The sequence below is a fragment of the Heterodontus francisci genome, chromosome 31, assembly GCF_036365525.1.
Source record: "Heterodontus francisci isolate sHetFra1 chromosome 31, sHetFra1.hap1, whole genome shotgun sequence".
Lineage (NCBI taxonomy): Eukaryota > Metazoa > Chordata > Chondrichthyes > Heterodontiformes > Heterodontidae > Heterodontus > Heterodontus francisci.
Window position 1 is genome coordinate 34776595 of NC_090401.1, and position 21171 is coordinate 34797765.

The window sequence follows — 21171 nt, forward strand, 5'->3', positions numbered from 1 at the left end:
GAATTCTCTATCCCAGAGGGCTGTGGAAGCTCAGTCAATGTGTATATTCAAGACAGATATTGATAGATTTCTAGATATTGGGATATGGGGATAGCTTGGGAAGATGGCGTTGAGGTAGATCAGCCATATTCTAGTTGAATGGCGGAGCAGGCTTGAGGAGCCAAATGGCTTACTCCTGCTCCTATTTCCTATGTTGCTAAATCCTTGCTGACTGTCTTTGATTATTCCGTGTCTTTCAAACTGAAGATTTATCCCATCTCTCAATTTTTCCCAATAATTTTCCCACCACTGAGGTTAAGCTGACTGGCCTGTGATTACTCTGTTCATCTCTTTCTCCCTTTTTAAACAATGGTACAATGTTAGCTCCTCCAGTCCTCTGGCACCACACCTGGAGCCAGAGAGGATTGGAAAATGATGGTTTGAGTCTCAGCTATTTCTTCTTTTGCTTCCTTTAACACCCTAGGATGCATTTTGTCCGAGCCTGGGGATTTATGCACTTTTCAAGATGTTAAACCCCAGAATACATTCTCTCTCACTGTTTAATTTTATCTAATATTTCACACTCCTCCTCCCTGATTGCAGCATCTGTATCATCTATCTTTTTTGTGAAAACAGACGGCAAGTATTCACTAAGAACCCTACCCATGTCCTCCGCCTCCACACACAGGTTACACTCATGGTCCCTATTAGGCCCTACTCTTTCTTTAGTTATCCTCTTGCTCTTTTGTATTTATAAAACAATCTTTGGGGTTTTACTTGCCATTATTTTTTCTTATACCCTCTTTGCTTTCCTAATTTCCTTTTTAATTTCACCCTACACTTTTTATACTTCTCTACATTTTCTGCAGTATTAAGCCCTTGGTATCTGTCATAAGCCTCCCTTTTTTTTTCTTTATGATCTCCTTTTAATCCCCTTGACATCCAGAAGGCTCTAGATTTGTTGGTTCTAGATTTCTCTAAAGAAACAAACTTGCTGTGAACCCTCTCTATCTCTTCCTTGAATGCTTCCCACTGATCTGGTAGTTGTTTCCAGTTCACTTAGCCATATCACATCTCAGATTAGTAAAATTAGCTTTTCCCCAATTGGGAACTTGTATAAAAGCAAAATATTGCAGATGCTGGAAATCTGAAACAAAAACAAGAAATGCTGAAAATACTGAGCAGGTCTGGCAGCATCTGTGGAGAGAGAAGCAGAGTTAACGTTTCAGGTCAGTGACCCTTCTTCAGAACTGGCAAGTATTAGAAATGTGAAAGGTTTTAAGCAAATAAAGTGGGGGTGGGGCAAGAGATAACAAAGGAGAAGGTGTAGATAGGACAAGGTCACAGAGAATAACTGACCAGAAGGTCATGGAGCAAAGGCAAACAATATGTTAATGCTGTGTTGAAAGACAAAGCGTTAGTACAGATAGGGTGTTAACGGACTGAAAACTGAACGGCCGCAAGTACAAACATGAAAAAAAAAGTGGGTAGGCAAACTGAACAAACTAAGATAAAATCAAATAAACACAAAAGAAAAAATAACTAAAAATGGGGGGCCCATCATGCTCTGAAATTATTGAACTCAATGTTCTGTCCGGCAGGCTGTAGTGTGTCTAATCGGTAAATGGATGCTGTTCCTCGAGCTTGCGTTGATGTTCACTGGAACACTGCAGCAATCCCAGGACAGAGATGAGAGCAGGGGGGAGTGTTGAAATGGCAAGCAACCGGAAGCTCGGGGTCATGCTTTTGGACTGAGCAGACATGTTCCGCAAAGCGGTCACCCAGTCTGCATTTGGTCTCCCCAATGTAGAGGAGACCACATTGTGAGCAGCGAATACAGTATACTACATTGAAAGAAGTACAAGTAAATCGCTGCTTCACCTGAACGGAGTGTTTGGGGCCAGGGATAGTGAGGAGAGAGGAGGTAAATGGGCAGGTAATTCACCTCCTGCGATTGCAGGGGAAGGTGTCGTGGGAAGGGGACGAGATGGTGGGGGTAATAGAGGAGTGGACCAGGGTTTCGCAGAGGGAACCCTGTCGCGGTTCTGGGAGGGAGGGTAAGGGGTGAGGGTAGAGGTGCGGGTAATGGGCCGGACATGGTTGAGGGCCCTGTCAACCACAGTTGGGGGGGTGGGGGGGGGGGAATAATGGATATTAGTGGACAGCCTATCCCCAGAGATGGAGATGGAGATGGAATAGAAGTGTCAGAGATGGACTATGTAAAGGTGAGAGAAGGAAATTAGAAGCAAAGTTGATAAAGTTTTCCACTTTGGGGCGGGAGCAGGAAATGGCACCAATGCAGTCGTCATTGTACCGGAAAAAGAGTTGGGAAGGGGGCCTGAGTAGGACTGGAACAACTGAGAACTTTTATTCCTGGTCTATCTTTGGCTTCTTCCATAACCACCCAAAATCTAATTGAATTATGATCACTTCCACCAAAGTGCTCCCCAACTGATACCCTTCCAGCTTCATTCTCTAAGACTAAGTCCAGAACCACCCCCTCTCCTGTTGAGCTTGCTGTGTACTGGCTAAAAAAGTTCTTGAATACATTTTAAGAATTCTGTGCCTTTCACACTAATTTTATCCCAGTTAGTGTTAGCATAGTTGAAATCCCCCACTTTTACTGCCCTATTGTTTTTGCACTTCTCAGATTTGCCTACATATTTTTTCTTCTATCTCCCTCTGACTGTTTGGGTGTCTATAGTACACTCCCAGTAGTGTGATTGTCTTTTTTTTGTTCAGTTCAATCCAGATGGCTTCATTTGATGATCCTTCTACCATGTCATTCCACCATACAGTTGCAATTGTTTCTGTAATCAATATTGTGACCTCCTTCCTTTTTTACGCCCTATCTGTCTTTCTGAAAACCCTGTAACCAGGAAAGTTGAGCTACCATTCCTGCCTTTCAGCCTTGTCTCAGTAATAGCTGTAATATCAAACTCCCACGTGTCAGTCTGCGTTCTCAGCTCATCTGCCTTATTCCCTAGACTTCTTGCATTGAAGTATATACCATTTAGCACTGACAAACTCCCTTGGTGTCTATCTTCTAGCATTTGTTTCCTCTGCTTTCCAAACCCGCTTACTAATTTTATGCCTTCCATCTCCAACCTTTCTTCTTTCTCTTCTGAATCTACTCTCGGGTTCCCAGCCCCCTGCCAAGCTAGTTTAAACTCTTCCCAACGTGGTAACAAAACCCCTTGTGAGGATATTGGCCCTGGTCTTGTTGAGGTGCAACCTGTCTGGGTTGTACAGGTTCCACCTTCCCACAGAAGTGGTCCCAGTGTCTCGGGAATCTAAACCCCTCCCTCCTGCAACATCTCTCCAGCCACATGTTCATCAGCTCTATCTTACTATTTCTGCACTCAGTAGCACATTGCACTGGGAGTAATTTGGAGATTACTACCTTTTTGAGGTCCTTTTCAATCTCTCTCTCCAACTCCCTAAACTCTGCCTGAAGGACCTCATCCCTCTTTCTGCCTATGGCATTGGTGTCGCTGTGAAGCACGACCTCTGGCTGTTCCCCCTTACCATTTCAGAATGTGCTGCAGCTGCTTGGTGCCTTCCTGGAGCCTGGAATCAGAGGAGCAACATATCATCCTGGAGTCATGGCTTGTGGCCACAGAAAAGCCTGTCTATTCCCCTCATTATCAAATCCCCTATCCCTATTGCTCTTGCACTCTTTTTTTTTTTCGCTGCCCCCACCCGCTTCACTGTGCAACTGAGCCAAATGTGGTGCCATGGACTTGGGTCTGCCTGCGCTCCCCAGAGGAACCATCACCCTGACCAATATTCAGAACCCCTCCACCTCTCAACACATGCACGCTCTTGCACATGCTCCCTTCCTTTAAGGTGCTCCTTTAAAACCCTCTTTGACCAAGCTTTTGATCACCTGTCCGAATATCTCCTTATGTGGGTTTATACTGCTCCTGTGAAGTGCCTTGGGATGTTTTACTACATTAAAAGTGCTGCATACATGCGAGTTGTTGAACTGATTGCTTGTGATTATTTCAACATTATTTTACTGTGGGAATGGCACTTGTTGGTGGTGGTTAATGTTATACTGGAATCTTCAGAGACCATGATCTATGTAAGCAACTACTCTTGTACTTGACTATTCTATGTATGGAATGTGTCCATTGCCTTTTTCTGTGCAGATGGCTGACCAGAAGGAAGTGATGCAAGGAATCCGAAAATATCCAAATGTGAGCTATCCAGTGCTGACTCCAAACCTGAAAGGGTTCGAGACTGCGGTAAGTGTCTATTCCAAGACCTGCACTTTCCCATCGTTTACTTAATGGGGCAAAATATTCTTCATTGACACCTTTTTTAAGGGAATTCTACACCATAAGTACAGCCTGAGGCCTTTTTCTCCAAACTAAACTGATTACAATAATCCTTTCTAACAACAAGCTTAATCTTGTAAAGTAACTTCATAGGCTTCTAAAAAAAAATACAAATATTTGTGCATTTAACAGTATGATACTGAGATTGGTTAGATATTTTGAATGATGATCCAGACAGGTGCAATTTTTTTTTTGAAGAAATGGTCGCTAAGTTAAGCGAAAAAGAAAATCTCTCGCAACAGCACCATCAGTATGCACAAGGAGCAGGGCAAGGAACAGTACAGCACAGGAACAGGCCATTCGGCCCTCCAAGCCTGTGCCGATCTTGATGCCTGTCTAAACTACAACCTTCTGCACTTCCGGGGACTGTATCCCTCTATTCCCATCCAATTCATGTATTTGTCAAGATGCCTCTTAAATGTCGCTATCGTGCCTGCTTCTACCACCTCCCCCGGCAGCAAGTTCCAGGCACTCACTACCCTCTGTGTAAAGAACTTGCCTAGCACACCCCCTCTAAACTTTGCCGCTCGCACTTAAACCTATGTCCCCTAGTAACTGACTCTTCCACCCTGGGAAAAAGCTTCTGACTATCCACTCTGTCCATACCACTCATAACTTTGTAAACCTCTATCATGTCGCCCCTCCACCTCCGTTGTTCCAGTGAAAACAATCCGAGTTTATCCAGCCTCTCCTCATAGCTAATGCCCTCCAGACCAGACAACATCCTGGTAAACCTCTTCTGTACCCTCTCCAAAGCCTCCACGTCCTTCTGGTAGTGTGGTGACCAGAATTGCACACAATATTCTAAGTGTAGCCTAACTAAGGTTCTGTGCAGCTGCAGCATTACTTGCCAATTTTTATACTCTATGCCCCGACCGATGAAGGCAAGCATGCCGTATGCCTTCTTGACTACCTTATCCACCTGCGTTGCCACTTTCAGTGACCTGTGGACCTGTACGCCCAGATCTCTCTGCCCGTCAATAATCCTAAGGGTTCTGCCATTTACTGTATACTTCCCACCTGTATTAGATCTTCCAAAATGCATTACCTCACATTTGTTTGATTAAACTCCATCTGCCATTTCTCCGCCCAAAGCTCCAACCGATCTATATCCTGCTGTATCCTCTGACAATCCTCATCACTATCCGCAACTCCACCAACCTTTGTGTCGTCTGCAAACCTACTAATCAGACCAGCTACATTTTCCTCCAAATCATTTATATATAATACAAACAGCAAAGGTCCCAGCACTGATCCCTGCGGAACACCACTAGTGACAGCCCTCCATTCAGAAAAGCACCCTTCCACTGCTACCTTCTGTCTTCTATGACTGAGCCAGTTCTGTATCCATCTTGCCAGCTCACCTCTGATCCTGTGTGACTTCATCTTTTGTACCAGTCTGCCAGTTCAGAAGCTGTGTTTACTAAGGGTGGTTAAACCATTACATTTTAATTACATTTTAATTGCATTTGTTGTACTTTGGGAATTTTCTCTGTGTTCTATTCTTGTAATTAAAGCTATTCATTATTTTGGCTTGTAGATTTCTGATCTGTCTGGTAATATTCAGAAATTGAAAGAAAATTTGGTAGCCTAGCACAGGACTGCACTAGATTCAGTAATTCATTTATTGTAAATGACATTATATTTAGCTCCTCAAGTATACCAAGGGCAGAGCATGGGGAAGGTGCAGTTTCAGATCAATGCTGTTGGACAACTGAAGGCAAACGTGTTCAGCTATGACATCATTGTAGAACCTTATTCTGGATAATTCCTGGAATATAAATAGCTATGAAATGTAATTTACATTTACAGATGCCTATAATATTTTTTATGTAAAAGCTGTGTTGGCATTTTAAAATGATGGCAAGTTCAGGATCTGCTGTGAAACAGAAAATGCTGGAAATACATTTGTCCCTTAAATTTGAAAAAAAAAGATTGATTAATACTTACAGTTGGAAACTGTAAGATCAGCTGCCTTGCAAGATTGAACAAAAAAGAACGAGCAAAAACCATCTTCAGCTGCTTCATCAGTAACCTTTCCTCCATCATAAGGTCAGAAGTGGGGATGTTTGCTGCTGATTGCACAATGTTCAGCACCATTCGCAACTCCTCCGATACTGAAGCAATCTGTGTCCATATGCAGCAAGACCTGGACAACATTCAGGCTTGGGCTGATAAGTGGCAAGTAACATTCGTGTCACATGAGTGCCAGACATTGACCATTTCCAACAAGAGAGAATCCAACCATCTCCCATTGACATTCAATGGCATTACCATCACTGAATCCCCCACTGTCAACATCCTGGGAGTTACCACTGATAAGAAACTGAACTGGACCAGCCAAATAAGGACTGTGGCTACAAGAGCAGGTCAGAGGCTGGAAATTCTGCAGTGAGTAACTCATCTGACTCCCCAAAGCCTACATCTACAAGGCACAAGCCAGGAGTGTGATGGAATACTCTCCACTTGCCTGGATGGGTGCAACTCCAATAACACTCAAGAAACTCTACATAATCCAGGACAAAGCAGCCTGCTTGATTGGCACTCCCTTCACCACCAACGCACAGTGGCAGCAGTGTGTACCATCTACAAGCTGCACTGCAGCAACTCACCGAGGCTCTTTCGACAGCACCTTACAAACCTGAGACCTCTACCACCTCGAAGGACAAGGGCACCAGATGCATGGGAACACCACCGCCTGCAAGTTGCTCTCCAAGCCCCACACCATCCTGACTTGGAACTATATCGCCCTTCCTTCACTGTCGCTGGGTCAAATTCCTGGAACTCCATTCCTAACAGCACTGTGGGAGTACCTCCAGCACGTGGACTGTAATGGTTCAAGAATGCCCTTGAGAAGGTGGTGAGCGGCCATTAGGGACGGGCAATAAATGCTAGCCCACTTCCTGTGAAAGAGGTTTTTAAAAAAAAAAAAAAATTTTTAAAGTAGAGTTGGCTACATTGATTCTTTTAAGGTCAAGTAACAGAATTTGGTATTGGTTTAATCCCCTAATTTCTGTAATATGTGCCTAACCTTCTTTATCATAGAACTCCCTGTGGATTTCTATCTTATTTATAATCATCCCAGTGGCTTAATCTGGGATTGGGAGTTTGGTCTGAATTTTGTTTTATTCTGTCTCTGTCATGAGCATAACGTACTGTTTTTCCACAGCTCAAAGCAGGCGCAAGAGAAGTAGCCATCTTTGGAGCTGCTTCAGAAATGTTCAGCAAAAGAAATATTAACTGTTCCATTGATGAGAGTCTACAGCGGTTTGAAGAGGTGATGAAAGCAGCAAAGGAATCAAGCATTCCTGTCAGAGGGTATGATTGCAAATCTTTCACATTTTATGTCCTAAAACATTTCCTCATTCTTCTGTTGAAGACGACTTCAACTTCCCCTCTCATAAAATCTGCATAAATGTAATCGAACATTTAATATTCAAAGTTAAAGCAGTTCTTTAGCTTTCACTTGATTAATCCCAAAACAGGAGGTGATGTAAGGAATTTCCTGTGTATTGTAACTTTGAAGAACAAAAGTAAAATGGCAACTCTGCATCTTGTCCACTTAGAATAAGGTTGTTGCAGCTTAGCACTAAGATTTGTTATCAACAAACAAGTGTTTATAGCACTGTAAATGACTGGTGATCATTCTGTAATGTGACTTTTTTTTTATACACCCCCAGTTTTCTCTCCTTATTTTGTTCCCTTTAAGATGTGTGCACATAGACAGTGAGGGTTGGCAGGCCATTTGACCCTGCAGATTATTACAGCTGTCCCAATTCCAGTGTGCCCTTAATGCACACACATCAATATTTGCCAATAGCGGTTATTGGAAAGCAATAAGAACAAGAGCTGACCTGTCATCCCCACCAACTTCCTAATCAAGGAGACAAGCTAATTGTGGTATCCCATTTTGCTGCTTTGGCTGAAATTAGCAACTCTACTCATTCAGGAGACCAAACCTAGGACCTTCCCGATGCACAATCCGTCATCTCTGACTTGTACAAAACTCTGCTACTCTTATTCTGTCCTGCACTCAGCTTCACTCACCAATTAGTCCTGTCCTTGGTTATGTACATTGGCTCCCTGTCCCTGTATAATAAATTAAAATCCTGTTCCTCATTTTTTAAAATATCTTCCCCCATTTTAGAGTCATAGATAGTGAGATACAGCACTGAAACAGGCCCTTTGGCCCACTGAGTCTGTGCTGACCAACAACCACCCATTTATACTAATCCTACATTAATTCCATATTCCCTACCACATCCCCACCATTCTCCTACCACCTACCTACATGAGGGGCAGTTTACAATGGCCAATTTACCTATCAACCTGAAAATCTTTGGCTGTGGGAGGAAACCAGAGCACCCGGTGGAAACCCACGCAGTCACAGGGAGAACTTCCAAACTCCGCACAGGCAGTACCCAGAACTGAACCCGGGTCGCTGGAGCTGTGAGGCTGCGGTGCTAACCACTGTGCCGCCCCTTATCTCTGCAATTTCTTCCAGCCCTTTATCCCCTGTCAAACACCACGTTGTTTTGATCCCTGCTTTCTATGCTTCCCTTTTTTCCCCATCCCTGGAGGGAGAGCGTCAGCACCTTGGTCCATTAATTCTGGAACTCTTCTCATAACTTAAAGTCCTCTAAAACCCACTTGTTCAGTCAAGCTTAATTTCTCTCCCTTTCTGGCTTGGTGTCTGTTTACTTATGCTTATTTACGAAGCACTTTGGGACATTTCTTTGTTATAGGTGCTATATAAATGTACATTATTTTTGTATGCCTCCATACAATGTCACATGGTGCATTTACCTATTGCATCGCAGGGGTGCTGCAAATTATTAATTGATTTTCTGGAATGTTTTAGTTGCTAGTAAAGCCAGGATTTTATGTGGTCCCCCGAGGCAGGGTTGGAGACGGTGGGGTACGGAGTATCGTGACTGGGGACGAAGGCCCCATCACCAAGCAATCTTCCCGGGATAGACCCGTCAACCCCCAGAGGCCAATTGAAGCCCTTAAGTGGCCTATTAACAGCCTCTTCCTGATGCCTCTGGGATCTTAACAATGGCAGGGGTGCCTCCGCTGCACGTGGAGGGCGCCTTGTAATATGAAGCATGCTCACTGCGGGCATTGTGGGGGGAATCATTCCTCCGTGGCAGTCTGTGGCCCACTGAGGAACCCGGCCGGGAACCACTTTATTCCCTCTCCCCCTAGAATGCACGATGATTCCCCCACTGGCACCTTCCTGACTGGTCCTGGCAACCCCGCCACACTTATGAGGTCCAGGGTTCCAGCGCTGGGACAGGGTCCAAAGTCTCTGCAGTACCGGCAATGACCACTACTCCCATAACGCTACCAATACTGCTGAGCTGCTGGCTGTACGATTGCCGGCAGCTCTTGGAGGCAGGATCCCCATCTTTTAAAGGATTTAAAAAGACCGGAGGATCGCTCCAGGGAGGCTCGAAAAGGCAGAGGTGGGCTTTCCCCTGCCTTTTCAGCCTGGTGCCAGGAGTCCCACCTCCAATACAAAATCCTGTCCTAAATGTATCAGAGGTACTTTTTTGGCTGAAGTAGATGAAAATTTGAATCAATATTTGAGAATGTACCAGAAAAGCTGTTGAGCTCTTAATAGTCAGTCGCTTGTTAAAAGGGTGTTTTTATTTTCCTTGAGTGTATTGACTAAGAAAATGTATATTCATGCGTTACGTTCACAGTACCAGGGCCCTCGGATTCTGATCAATCTTCCCAAATGTTCCTGCATAGCTTGAAACATGCAATGGATTCCAATCAGGAAATTTTTTTCCCCCCAGTTTCTTCCCTCCAGCACTTCTCCAAGAACTCAGTGTGTTGAAGCTAAAAAATCTCAATTTTTTTAAAAACTTGGGCTGCACATTTAGAAATATCTTTTTTTTTAATTGCCAATTTGAGGATTTTAACTCCATCAGTCTCAGGGGTACCTATCTAATTTTTCAGAGGTGGGTGTGAAAGTCATCGCACTGTTGCACTCAATGGAGCAGAAGTCTTTTTCTCATCCTGCACAGTCTATCACAGCAGAGCTTTAATTTAGAAACTTTCATCGAGAGAACCCGCCGGTAATCCATGCATTGCCTTGACAGAAACTGCACTGTGCAATACTGAAGCAGAGAAGCTTGGAAGAAAAGTTGGAGGGAATAGATAAAATTATTTTTACTGTATGTGCACGTAACTAGTTTGTCTATTGTGATCAACTGCATTTGTTAGTATTGTACTTGCTGTTTACTGCCACAGGGGACACTAGTAGCCTTGTAAATATTACACAATCATGCTAGCAACATTTGGTAAAGGCACTAGCAGAGTTTCAACACAGCTTGACGTGTACAGTAAGAGAAACTGTTAACTGAATTGGATCCAATAGTGTGCACGCTTAGGTAAGGTATAACAAACAATATGTTCATAAATAAAGCAGTAAACCGATTTCGGTTTGCAAATTGAAATGCACAGCTGTGTCCTGACCAATTGCAGATCGAACTTCAGTTTAGGGCTTTGTGGATAATCGTAGTTATTAAAGTAAGGATGTTATGCTTCAGTTATACAGGGCATTGGTGAGACCACATCTCGAATACTGTGTGCACTTCTGGCCTCCTTATTTAAGGAAGGATGTAAATGCATTGGAGGAGGTTTACTAGACTGATACCTGGAATGAGTGGGTTAGCTTATGAGGAAAGGATGGACAGACTGGGCTTGTTTTCAACTGTAGTTTAGAAGAATGAGCGGAGACCTGATTGAAGTTTATAAGACTTCTGAATGCTCTTGACAAGGTGGATATGGAAAGGATCTTTCCTCTTGTGGGTGAGTCCATAACTAGGGGGCATGGTTTTATAATTAGGGGTCGCCCTTTTAGGACAGAGATGAGGAGAAATTTTTTTATTTGAGGGTTGTGCAACTTTGGAACACTCTGCCTCAGAAGGTGGTGGAGGCGGGGTCATTGAATATTTTTAAGGCGGAGGTAGATAGATTCTTCGGCAAGGGAATCGAAGGTTATGGGGGGTAGATGGGAGTGTGGAATTTGAGACCGATCTGCCATGATAATGAATGGTAGAGCAGGCTAGAGGGGCTGAATGGCTGTCTTCTGCTCCTAATTCGTATGTTAACTATCCATACTGCCCAGTTCTAGTTAGAGGAAGCCTGTACAGGCTTCCAGGAACTTTAAACAACTTTTATTCCTAGAATCGATTATATTAACTTCACCTTGTTTATTGTTTCAGATATGTGTCCTGTGTGCTTGGCTGTCCTTATGAAGGGAATGTTTCTCCTATTAAAGTTGCAGAGGCAAGTATAGTGGGAGTGGGGGGGGGAAGAGGAGGAACACAAATTGAAATTTACTGAAACATTTTTCTTGCAGTGTAAAACTGGTGGACATTCTCGTAATAAATTACTACATGTATAAAATGGATGTTAAGCTATGAAAATCAGCTATAAATAAAAAATGGTTATATTCTCACTAATTTAGTGATGTTCTACAGTAAAGTTGTATGTCACTAAATATTCAGGTGCATTGCGGAATCAACAGAACTGGTTGAAAGTTGCCATTAAAGACCAGTATCAACCTTTCAACTGACACTGTGCTTTTTGCAGGTGGCCAAGAAGCTCTATGCAATGGGTTGTTATGAGATATCCCTGGGAGATACCATTGGTGTAGGAACACCAGGCAGCATGCGAGAAATGCTGACTGCTGTAATCAAGGAGATTCCAGTCAGTGCACTAGCTGTACACTGTCATGATACATATGGCCAAGCTCTTGTTAACATATTTGCAGCATTACAGGCAAGTGATTTTTAAGTGATGGCTTTTATGGATTTTGTTGTTTTTTAATTAGGAAGCTTGAGTTTTAGTAAAATTGCCTCGATAAACTGAGTTTCAACAGATTATAAGTGACTGATTTCACTGTTGTAATATTGACTTGAATGTAGCTTCTACACCTTGAGCATATAGTTACATGTCCACAGACATACTTTCTAGCTCACAGCACCATGATAATTTGAAATTTTTCTGATGTATCAAATTTACTTCTGGATAAAGCCCTGTACACCACATTCTTGCATGCAATGGGTAGTGGTTTTAAACAGTACAGAACTGATGAGATACAGTCAGCTTTAATTATCAATTTATCTTTCCTTCCTTCCTTCTCCATTTAAGCAGTATCTTTTTCTTGGGATTAAAAACTGACCACTTCTGTAGTGATAAGTCACTGAGAATAACAGGGTACCTTTTTACTATTTAGGTGTTGATGCTAAGACATTAGTGATTTTGATGGACAAGAAGTCTGAACTGGTTGTATTGGCATCCCCTCACCCTGTGAAGAAAAACAGGAGGGATGGGCAGAACATATTACATTATACCTTGGAAAACTACTTTTATATTTAAAAAAAAAAAATCAATTTTAGACTTTGGAGTGTGTCCACAATGTATTAAACACTTTTTGGAATTGTATGACTGAAAAATGCTGTAGGAGAAGTATGGAAATATAGCAAAAATATCATTTGCCATCAGAAAAACAGCAGAATTTGTGCAAAACAAATGAATTAGCAGTATGTTAACTGGTTCAAAATATAAATTGAAACTTAAGAACATCCTTGTGATATAAGGTGCAATCAATTGTAGTGTCAAGGGATGATAACACATAGGTTCTTCTCACCATGATCAGGCGTCTTATTTTCAGGCACCCTGGCAGGTCAAGTAGATTGAGTGAAAATTGACCTATGTATCTCCTGCACCTTCGAGTGACCACCACAAAAGCAGCATGAAAAGTGGTAGCTGGGTAACTGTTGGTTTTTACTGATTTCCAATTTAAAATTTAGCTGCCACAATAATTTTTTATTACCTGGAAGTACAGGGCTTCACAGTAAGTTTAAACCCCACCAGTAAAGCAGCTTTTAATGTTCAGAGTGTGCTGCTGAACTGGAGCTTTCCACTTGTTTTTCAGATGGGAATTTCTACAGTAGACTCATCTGTGGCTGGCTTGGGTGGCTGTCCTTACGCACAAGGTGCATCTGGAAATGTAGCAACTGAGGATGTAGTGTACATGTTGAATGGGCTGGGAATTTACACAGTAAGTATGCCTTTTAGGGAAACATTTTGTTTTCATTTTAGCTTTTCAGATTGTTCTTAGTTTGACGGCATGTACACATGCCAACCAAAGAAGATTTGACCTGGGGAAGATCAATTTTTTTCAGCTCGAGATAGCAAACTGTCATGGAAGGATACTTGTAATTTACATGGCTGCATTTGCTGACAACGCAACCACTAGTTTAGTTTAGAAATACAGCACTGAAACAGGCCCTTCGGCCCACCGAGTCTGTGCCGACCATCAACCACCCATTTATACTAATCCTACACTAATTCCATATTCCTACCACATCCCCACCTGTCCCTATATTTCCCTACCACCTACCTATACTAGGGTCAATTTATAATGGCCAATTTACCTATCAACCTGCAAGTCTTTGGCATGTGGGAGGAAACCGGAGCACCCGAAGGAAACCCATGCAGACACAGGGAGAACTTGCAAACTCCACACAGGCAGTACCCAGAATTGAACCCGGGTCGCTGGAGCTGTGAGGCTGCGGTGCTAACCACTGCGCCACTGTGCCGCCCTGTACTGGTGGCGCTGTACTGGCACATGCGCAAATGCAGCCTGTTCCACCTAAACGTCACAGTCTGCGATGTTAAGGCAGCTGCCAGAACTAAAGATGGCGCTGTCAAATAATCACAATGACAAAGTAAACCTTTGGCAGCACGCAATACAAATCTAAAGTACAGCACCTCTGACAGTGCTGAAGAATTCTAATTGTTTTCAGTGCCATTTCGCTCTGGCCGCTCGCTCTCTGCCTCTTTCCCGCACCGCGCAGGCCCAAGAAGCAAAGCGATGTAGGAGCATGTGGCAGAGAGAAGGGAAGCGATGCCGCCTTGAGCTAGCGTCTGGAGGGATTGGAGAGAGAGTGGGTGGAGGGGGGTGGGGTGTGGAGAGGCGGGGTAGGAGATGGAGCGGAGCGGTGGGATGGGGGGGGGGGGAGGGGCGGGAGCGGTCGGAGAGAGTGGGGGGTGGGGGAGCGGAGCCGACCAGGCGCTTGCACGAAGATGTACATGTTACGTGATGACGTTGTCGGCGCATGCGCTAACCAATCCTGGCAAGTCGGAACGTCGCGCACGCGCAGAGAGCAGGAGCCCATCGGCGCATGTGCGTATCTTGGTGCAGCCTGATGACGTCACCAGCCGGCTGCGTTGTCGGGAATCACTTTGAATTTACATAGCTTCCACTACAAGACTGCCTTAGTTTTCAACAGGAGTTGTGAATCCATAGTGGACCTTAGTTTTAAGTATTTCAATTTCTATCAGAGAAAGGAGCAAACTGTTTTGATAAAATACATTTTTAGACCCCATCTCTCACTAGCACATGAATTTCCCACCCACTCCTCTCTCTTTGGAACAGCACTGAAATTGTCTGGATTCAGAAGTTCCTTTTTCTCTCCACCCTTCAAACATACGAACATATGAATTAGGAGCAGGAGTAGGCCACTCGACCCTTTGAGCCTGCTCCACCATTCAATAAGTTCATGGCTGAACCGATTACTCCACATTTCCACCTACCCCCGATAACCTTCCACCCCCTTGCTTATCAAGAATCTATCTACCTCTGCCTTAACAATATTCAAAGTCTCTGTTTCCACCTCCTTTTGAGGAAGAGAATTCCAAAGACTGCGGACCCTCTGAGAAAAAACAATTCTCCTCATCTTTGTCTTAAATGGGCGACCACTTATTTTTAAACAGTGACCTCTTTGTTCTAGATTCTCCCACAAGGGGAAACATCCTTTCCACATCCACCCTGTCAAGACCCCTCAGGATCTTGTATGTTTCAATCAAGTTGCCTGTTACTCTTCTAAATTCCAGCGGATACAAGCCTAGCCTGTCCATTCTTTCCTCGTAAGACAGCCTGCCCATTTAAGGTATTAGTCTAGTAAACCTTCTCTGCACTGCCTCCAATGCATTTACATCCTTCCTTAAATGAGACCAGTACTGTACACAGTATTCCAGATGTGCATGTATAGAGAAAGGATGTGCAAAAAGTAAGACTTATAATCCTTATAGCTCAACCAACACAGTGCTTTCAGAAAAGAAGGCAGTGGAGCAACACAAGTGCTGTTTTTTTGTGTCCTTTTTTTTTTTAAGTCCACAGTAAACCGTTGTCTCTGCTAGTCATCCCTTCAAATGACAGCCTTGCATATAATTTCATGGTGTTAACAGATGCTTTATTGGTGAATGTATTCTGCTTCAAATGCTCATTTGAACTACTGCTAAGATCATATTGCCCAAACTGGCAATAACATAAGTCTATATATTTTGACGATTCCCTTCTGCACACTCCATGGCATCAAATAAAGATGCAAAGATCTTCCATCAAAGAACACAGTTTCAATCCATAATTCTTTGGCTTTTTTTTTTGCCTTGTTCAGGATTCTTGTATTTATTCTGTGTCAGCCACATTTTACTAAATGATGCAGAAGTGAATATACCCTGCTCTATAATCCCCAAGGCAATCATTTTCAAACAGGACAGGAAATGTCTCTGAACTTAATTTGTATGGAGGCTGCTGAATGTCACATGACAATCCAATGTTAATGTGCTTGATTAACTTTAAGCATTTTAAGCTGTCTAATAATTTTCCATTCACTACTTTGAAAAGTATAAACTGCATTCATCACTCTGCAAATCAGCCCACTGCTTCAGGCTCTGCTTTTCATAGCACTCATTTTTTGGGAGGATGGCCTAGCTCCTCACATCGACAAGTTGAGCAGAGATGCTTTCTTTTAATCATCTTTATAGGACTCACTTCTTAGCACCAGTGGGGCTCTTTTGGATGATTTTGTTTTGGTATATAAAGGCCCTGTGGCTGATTTTTGTTCAGTTTATAACGGTTGCCTAGATGTTTTTCTGCACTCGTACAAAAATGGCTAACTACACCACTTCTCTGGAACATAAATGTGGGTAATACTGGTGTCTACTAGATTTGTTCTTTGATTTTGTTTCTGGGATATCTGCAAGGTAAAAATAGAATGAAACTTTTTTAGTCCAGTTTGCAACACGAATCTCAAGATTTTAAGTGATATTTTTGTTGGAAATTACAGTGAAAGTCTATAATTAAGTTGATGTACAAAAAAGAGATCCAACACAACCATCAAGTTCATCAACATTGCTGTTGCCCAGTGCCTTCCTAATAATGAATGCACTCCTGAGCAGGCTCTGTGCCTGCTAATATTGGCTCTTTTATATATTTATATATATATATATATATATATATATATATATATAAAAAAAAAATCCTGCATATAAGCATAACTTTTGGACAATCAGCCCAAATTGGTGAATTATGGGTCCCTGCCACTTTACAAAGCAGGTGGGAGGGACCATCATCAGAGGCCCCTTTGGAGCCTGTTGAGGCGCATTGCAGTTTCCAATTTTTGCTACAATTGGAACTGTCCGGACCGTTATCTAATTTCCCCTAATTTCTCCCACTATCTATCGCTAGCTGTGCCTGTTCTAGCATTCAGGTACTGAAATTTTAAAACTGAACTGTTTTTGTTGAGTCCAGGCGATGAAACTAATGTGTGCCAATCCAAGGGGATGGCTTGATGGGAAATATCTAAAACACAATTGAAATAAGAGCCTAGAAATTTCCTATTGATATTCAGAGGTTTACTGAGTTTTGGGCAGAATTTATTCCTGCTGATTTACACATGATATGCAGTGAGTTAACTAACGAAAGGGGGCAGCAATAATTTTAATCAACTGTAAACTTGAATTAGATATTCAACCAGCTGGAGTAGTACTAGGAAGGCAAAGCCAACTGTTAACCTAACCAAATTATTTTAGAATTGGACATTATGAAGTGAGGAAAATTAGTCTGACAAGCCAGTAGTTGTCAATCCTTCCGCAAAAACTCGGGTGCATTGATTAGTTCGGACAAGATTGGAGGTTAAATTTCAGTTTTCATTGTCCTCAATTTTTGTACAACTACACACACCTGAGTCTAAGTCTAAAAATGTTCAATTTTTATTTTCTATCTTTTATTTCTAAACTTCAGTATTATTGCATTTTGATCTAATTGCTGTGTACATAGCAGATTGTTCATTTCCTGTGTTTGAGCACAGTGTGATGCAACAGCACTTTTCTATCAGCTATCTTAGCTGAGCTTAAATAACCAGATTACCTTTCAATTGGTTCTAATTAACAGGATTTAACTTCTTGAGATGCAGTGTATGAGTAATTTAAGACATGTTCAGTGTAGCATGTTTGAGAGGAGAAGGATAATTTTGGGTTTATGGTTCCCAAAGCTTTCCATTACTGGGGTTTCCCTTGTGTCATTTCTGGATTTGTTGGAGATTGATTGACAATTCTATTATCATTGTATATGTGACTACCACGATGGTAGAAGGCAAACGAAATTGACCATGGCCTTTTCGCATCTAGTAATTCCTATTATGACTGAATAAAACTTTATTTACTTTTTTTTTAGGGAGTGGATCTGCAGAAGTTACTGGAGGCTGGTGTATATATCTGCAATGCCCTAAAAAGGAAAACCAGCTCTAAAGTCGCTCAGGCAACTTGCAAATTATAATAATCAGTAAACTAATACACAGACTGAATCGAAGAATAAATGAGTACTGTAAGAATCTCCAGTCCACAACTTCCACCTTCCCCACCATTATTTAAAATGATTTTATTGACTATTTGTCTTATTTTGCTCTTGTGTTGCTAAGTTTGAATCACATTCAGATGAGATAAGATAATAAATACATAGCATAAAAGTGAAATCTGAAATAAAAACAGGAAATGCTAGAAATATTCAGGTCTGGCAGCATCTGTGGAGAGAGTGTTAATGTTTCAGGTCTATGACCTTTCATCAGATCAGATAATGCAGAAACTTTCCCAGAAGTTTCATTAATTAATCAGCGGAGCAAATGGGTCTTTCAACAACTGCCTGATCACCCTTTGATTGCTGATGGACCTTTTCTTTTCAAAATATGCAAATATTTTCTTGTATAATGTCTGGAAAATGGGGTTATGTAAACTTGTGACAAATGGTATAATTAACAATACAAATTAACGAAAGAGAATTTTTCTTGAGGTTCTCTTCCCATTCCACCTGAAGAAAAATAATTGAAATGTTTTGTTTTGGAGCAGAAATAGATCTACAGTCTTCTGAAGATTGTTTGGTATTTAGGATTTTGCCTGTCAATTAAATGAAACCTGGTGCTAGGTCCTTGTTGTCATATCTATGTATGATATTGGGCTAGATTCTGAAGTTTTTTTTTTAGTACTTGTTCCCTTTAAAGAGAAAGTAACTCTAGGTGCAGGCATTATCTATCAATTGCAGGTGCTTTTTCTGATATGCATCCCTCTTCGGTACCTAGTGCTTTTCCTTCCATATTACAGGTCACACTGGGCCCTTCCATCTGCAGTTAAGTTGAACAACCTTCTGGACTTCCACAAGGCTCTCCTGAGCTAGCTGTTTCAGGTCAGGTGTGTAAAGTTACAAGAAAATATATGAGGAATATAAAGATTCCAAGGCTATAGACACACTTGATCCGGTGTGTGGTTCCCATTCATTTTCATTTTATTTTCTTGGTACCAAAATAAAATTCTCAACAAAGCAGTTCTAAACTTTAAGAGTTGGCTCTAGTAGTTTTTCTGTAATTATAAATGAATGAGAAGGAAATCTATGCAAATATACTATGTTCGGTTATATTCATGCATTAATACATTAGTCAATTTAACTGAACAGCCATACAAAAACATTTTTCAAAATTCAGAAAATATGAACAGCAATTGTTTTAAATGCCTATTAATGGAACTCTGGTGCAAAGCTGTCAGATATTGTGATATAATTTATACAGGATCTGCTGTTTTTCTGTAGCCTGAAGAGGAATTAAACTCAATGGCCCTAATTCACATTATATGATTCAGTCACAGGAACCTGCAGTCTTATGACACTTGCTGACACAACCAAAAAATGGTCAAAAATGTTACCAAATTTTGGAATTTCAGTATACCATTTTCCAGTTTATAAAAGTGCCTCATTATAGCTGCTATACCATTTGTACTTATTCGTTACAAGCCATGGCAGTGCACACACTGTCTTAGATAAATGGTAAACATCCCAATAGCTTCTAACTATGATATTCAGTTATCACAGTCATTTGTTGTAAAGAAAATGTTTGATATTAAAGATATGCATCTTAATTATTTTGCAATCCAAATTATGGCAGTATAATGGTATGTTACAAGGTTTGTAAACCAGAGGCCTTGACTAATAATCCAGAGAATGTAAATTCAAATTTCACTGGCAGTTTCTGAATTTGAATTGTTCAAATTGTTTTTTTTCTGGAAATAGAGCTGCCATCAGTTATTTTAAATGATTATGATGCCATCAGATTATCATTTTTAAAGCTTTCCATTAGGGAAGGAGACCTGCCCTTATCCACCCAGGCTGTTGCATGGCTGCAGTCCTACATCAACTCTTACCTGCCTTCTGAGGTGGTTTGGCGAAACACTTGGCTGTATCAAACCCCTATAAAGAAAAAGACTTGCATCTGTATAGCACCTTTCACAACCAGAGGACATTCCAAAGGGCTTTACAGCCAATGAAGTACTTCTGAAGTGTAGTCACTGTTTCAAGAAGGTGGCACACCACACCACCTTCTCAGGCAGCTAGGGATTGGTAATAATTACTGATCCTACCAATGACACCCATATCCTGAGAATGAACTTGAAAAAAATTGTTTTAAAAAGAAAACTTGTGAAAAATTTAGAGCAGTAACATGATTTCCGAAGGTAACAATCCTTTTCCCAACACCTTTGTTTAATTCATTCTGTATTTTATAACTTGTGAAATAATCAATGTTAAAATGATCCAAGAAACTAATGTCAGAGCCTTTAACCAGGGAAACAGCATTTATTTGGAATAAATTGGAGAAAACATTTAAATTTCTTAAATGCATTTCTACCCAACATATTTCAATGTTGCGTTTGAAAACAGTAAACTGTTGAGGCTTGCCTAAGCTATACACCATTTTTAAAAAAAAAAATTGTGTTGCACAAGATTCCTTTTTAAGTAACTGAATTGTTCCACTGTCAGGAACAATTGTTTTAAATGTCATGTTTAATTGCAGTTGTCTACAGCTGTGCAAACTGGTTAGAGATTGTTGTGTATATAATTTTGACGTCTGAACTAATAAAGGATATGTATTTAAATATGTACTGAGTTTTTCCATACTAATGTGAGATACATAAGAAATTTATCACATAGTACCTTAAGCATTATATGTCATGATCAGCAATGATCTAGTTGAATGGCAGAGCAGGCTTAAGGGACTGAATGGCTGCCTCCTGTTCCTATTTCCTATGGTTCTATGTCTATGCAGCAAAAATTGTGATTAAGCCCACATGTCAACCAATCTCTTTTTAAATTGCAAATTAACTATCTAATTGACTCATTTGAGCTTCACAATGAGGAAACACTCCATTGTGTTGTGTTGCACTAGCACTGTGCTAAATGGAGCAGATTCAGAACAGATCTAGCAGCTGAAAACTGGGCATCTGTGAGATGCTGTGGGCTGTTGCCAGCAGCATAATGTTATTCCACCACAACCTGTAACCTCATGGCCTGGCATATCTCTCACTACTATTAGCATTAAGCCAGGGAACTAATTTAGTGTAGAAGAGTTTTCCAGGAGCTGCACCAGATGGACGTACAAATGAGGTGCCAACTTGTGAAGCTACAACACCGGACTAGATGTATGCTCAATAGCAGAAGCAGCAT

The 21171-nt window shown here is 41.5% G+C and overlaps 1 protein-coding gene across 2 annotated transcripts in view; it reads left to right on the forward strand.

The window, feature by feature from the left end:
• Nucleotides 1-20603, forward strand: part of LOC137347132 (hydroxymethylglutaryl-CoA lyase, mitochondrial-like) — a 36046-nt gene extending 15443 nt beyond the window's left edge. For both annotated transcript variants that reach the window (XM_068011262.1, XM_068011261.1), the window contains exons 4-9: nucleotides 4134-4229; nucleotides 7492-7640; nucleotides 11561-11624; nucleotides 11931-12119; nucleotides 13279-13404; nucleotides 17866-20603. In XM_068011262.1, the coding sequence (XP_067867363.1) occupies nucleotides 4134-4229; nucleotides 7492-7640; nucleotides 11561-11624; nucleotides 11931-12119; nucleotides 13279-13404; nucleotides 17866-17967 (726 nt within the window). In that variant the 3' untranslated portion in view covers nucleotides 17968-20603. The remainder of the gene's footprint in view (nucleotides 1-4133; nucleotides 4230-7491; nucleotides 7641-11560; nucleotides 11625-11930; nucleotides 12120-13278; nucleotides 13405-17865) is intronic.
• The last annotated feature ends 568 nt before the right edge of the window (nucleotides 20604-21171 follow it).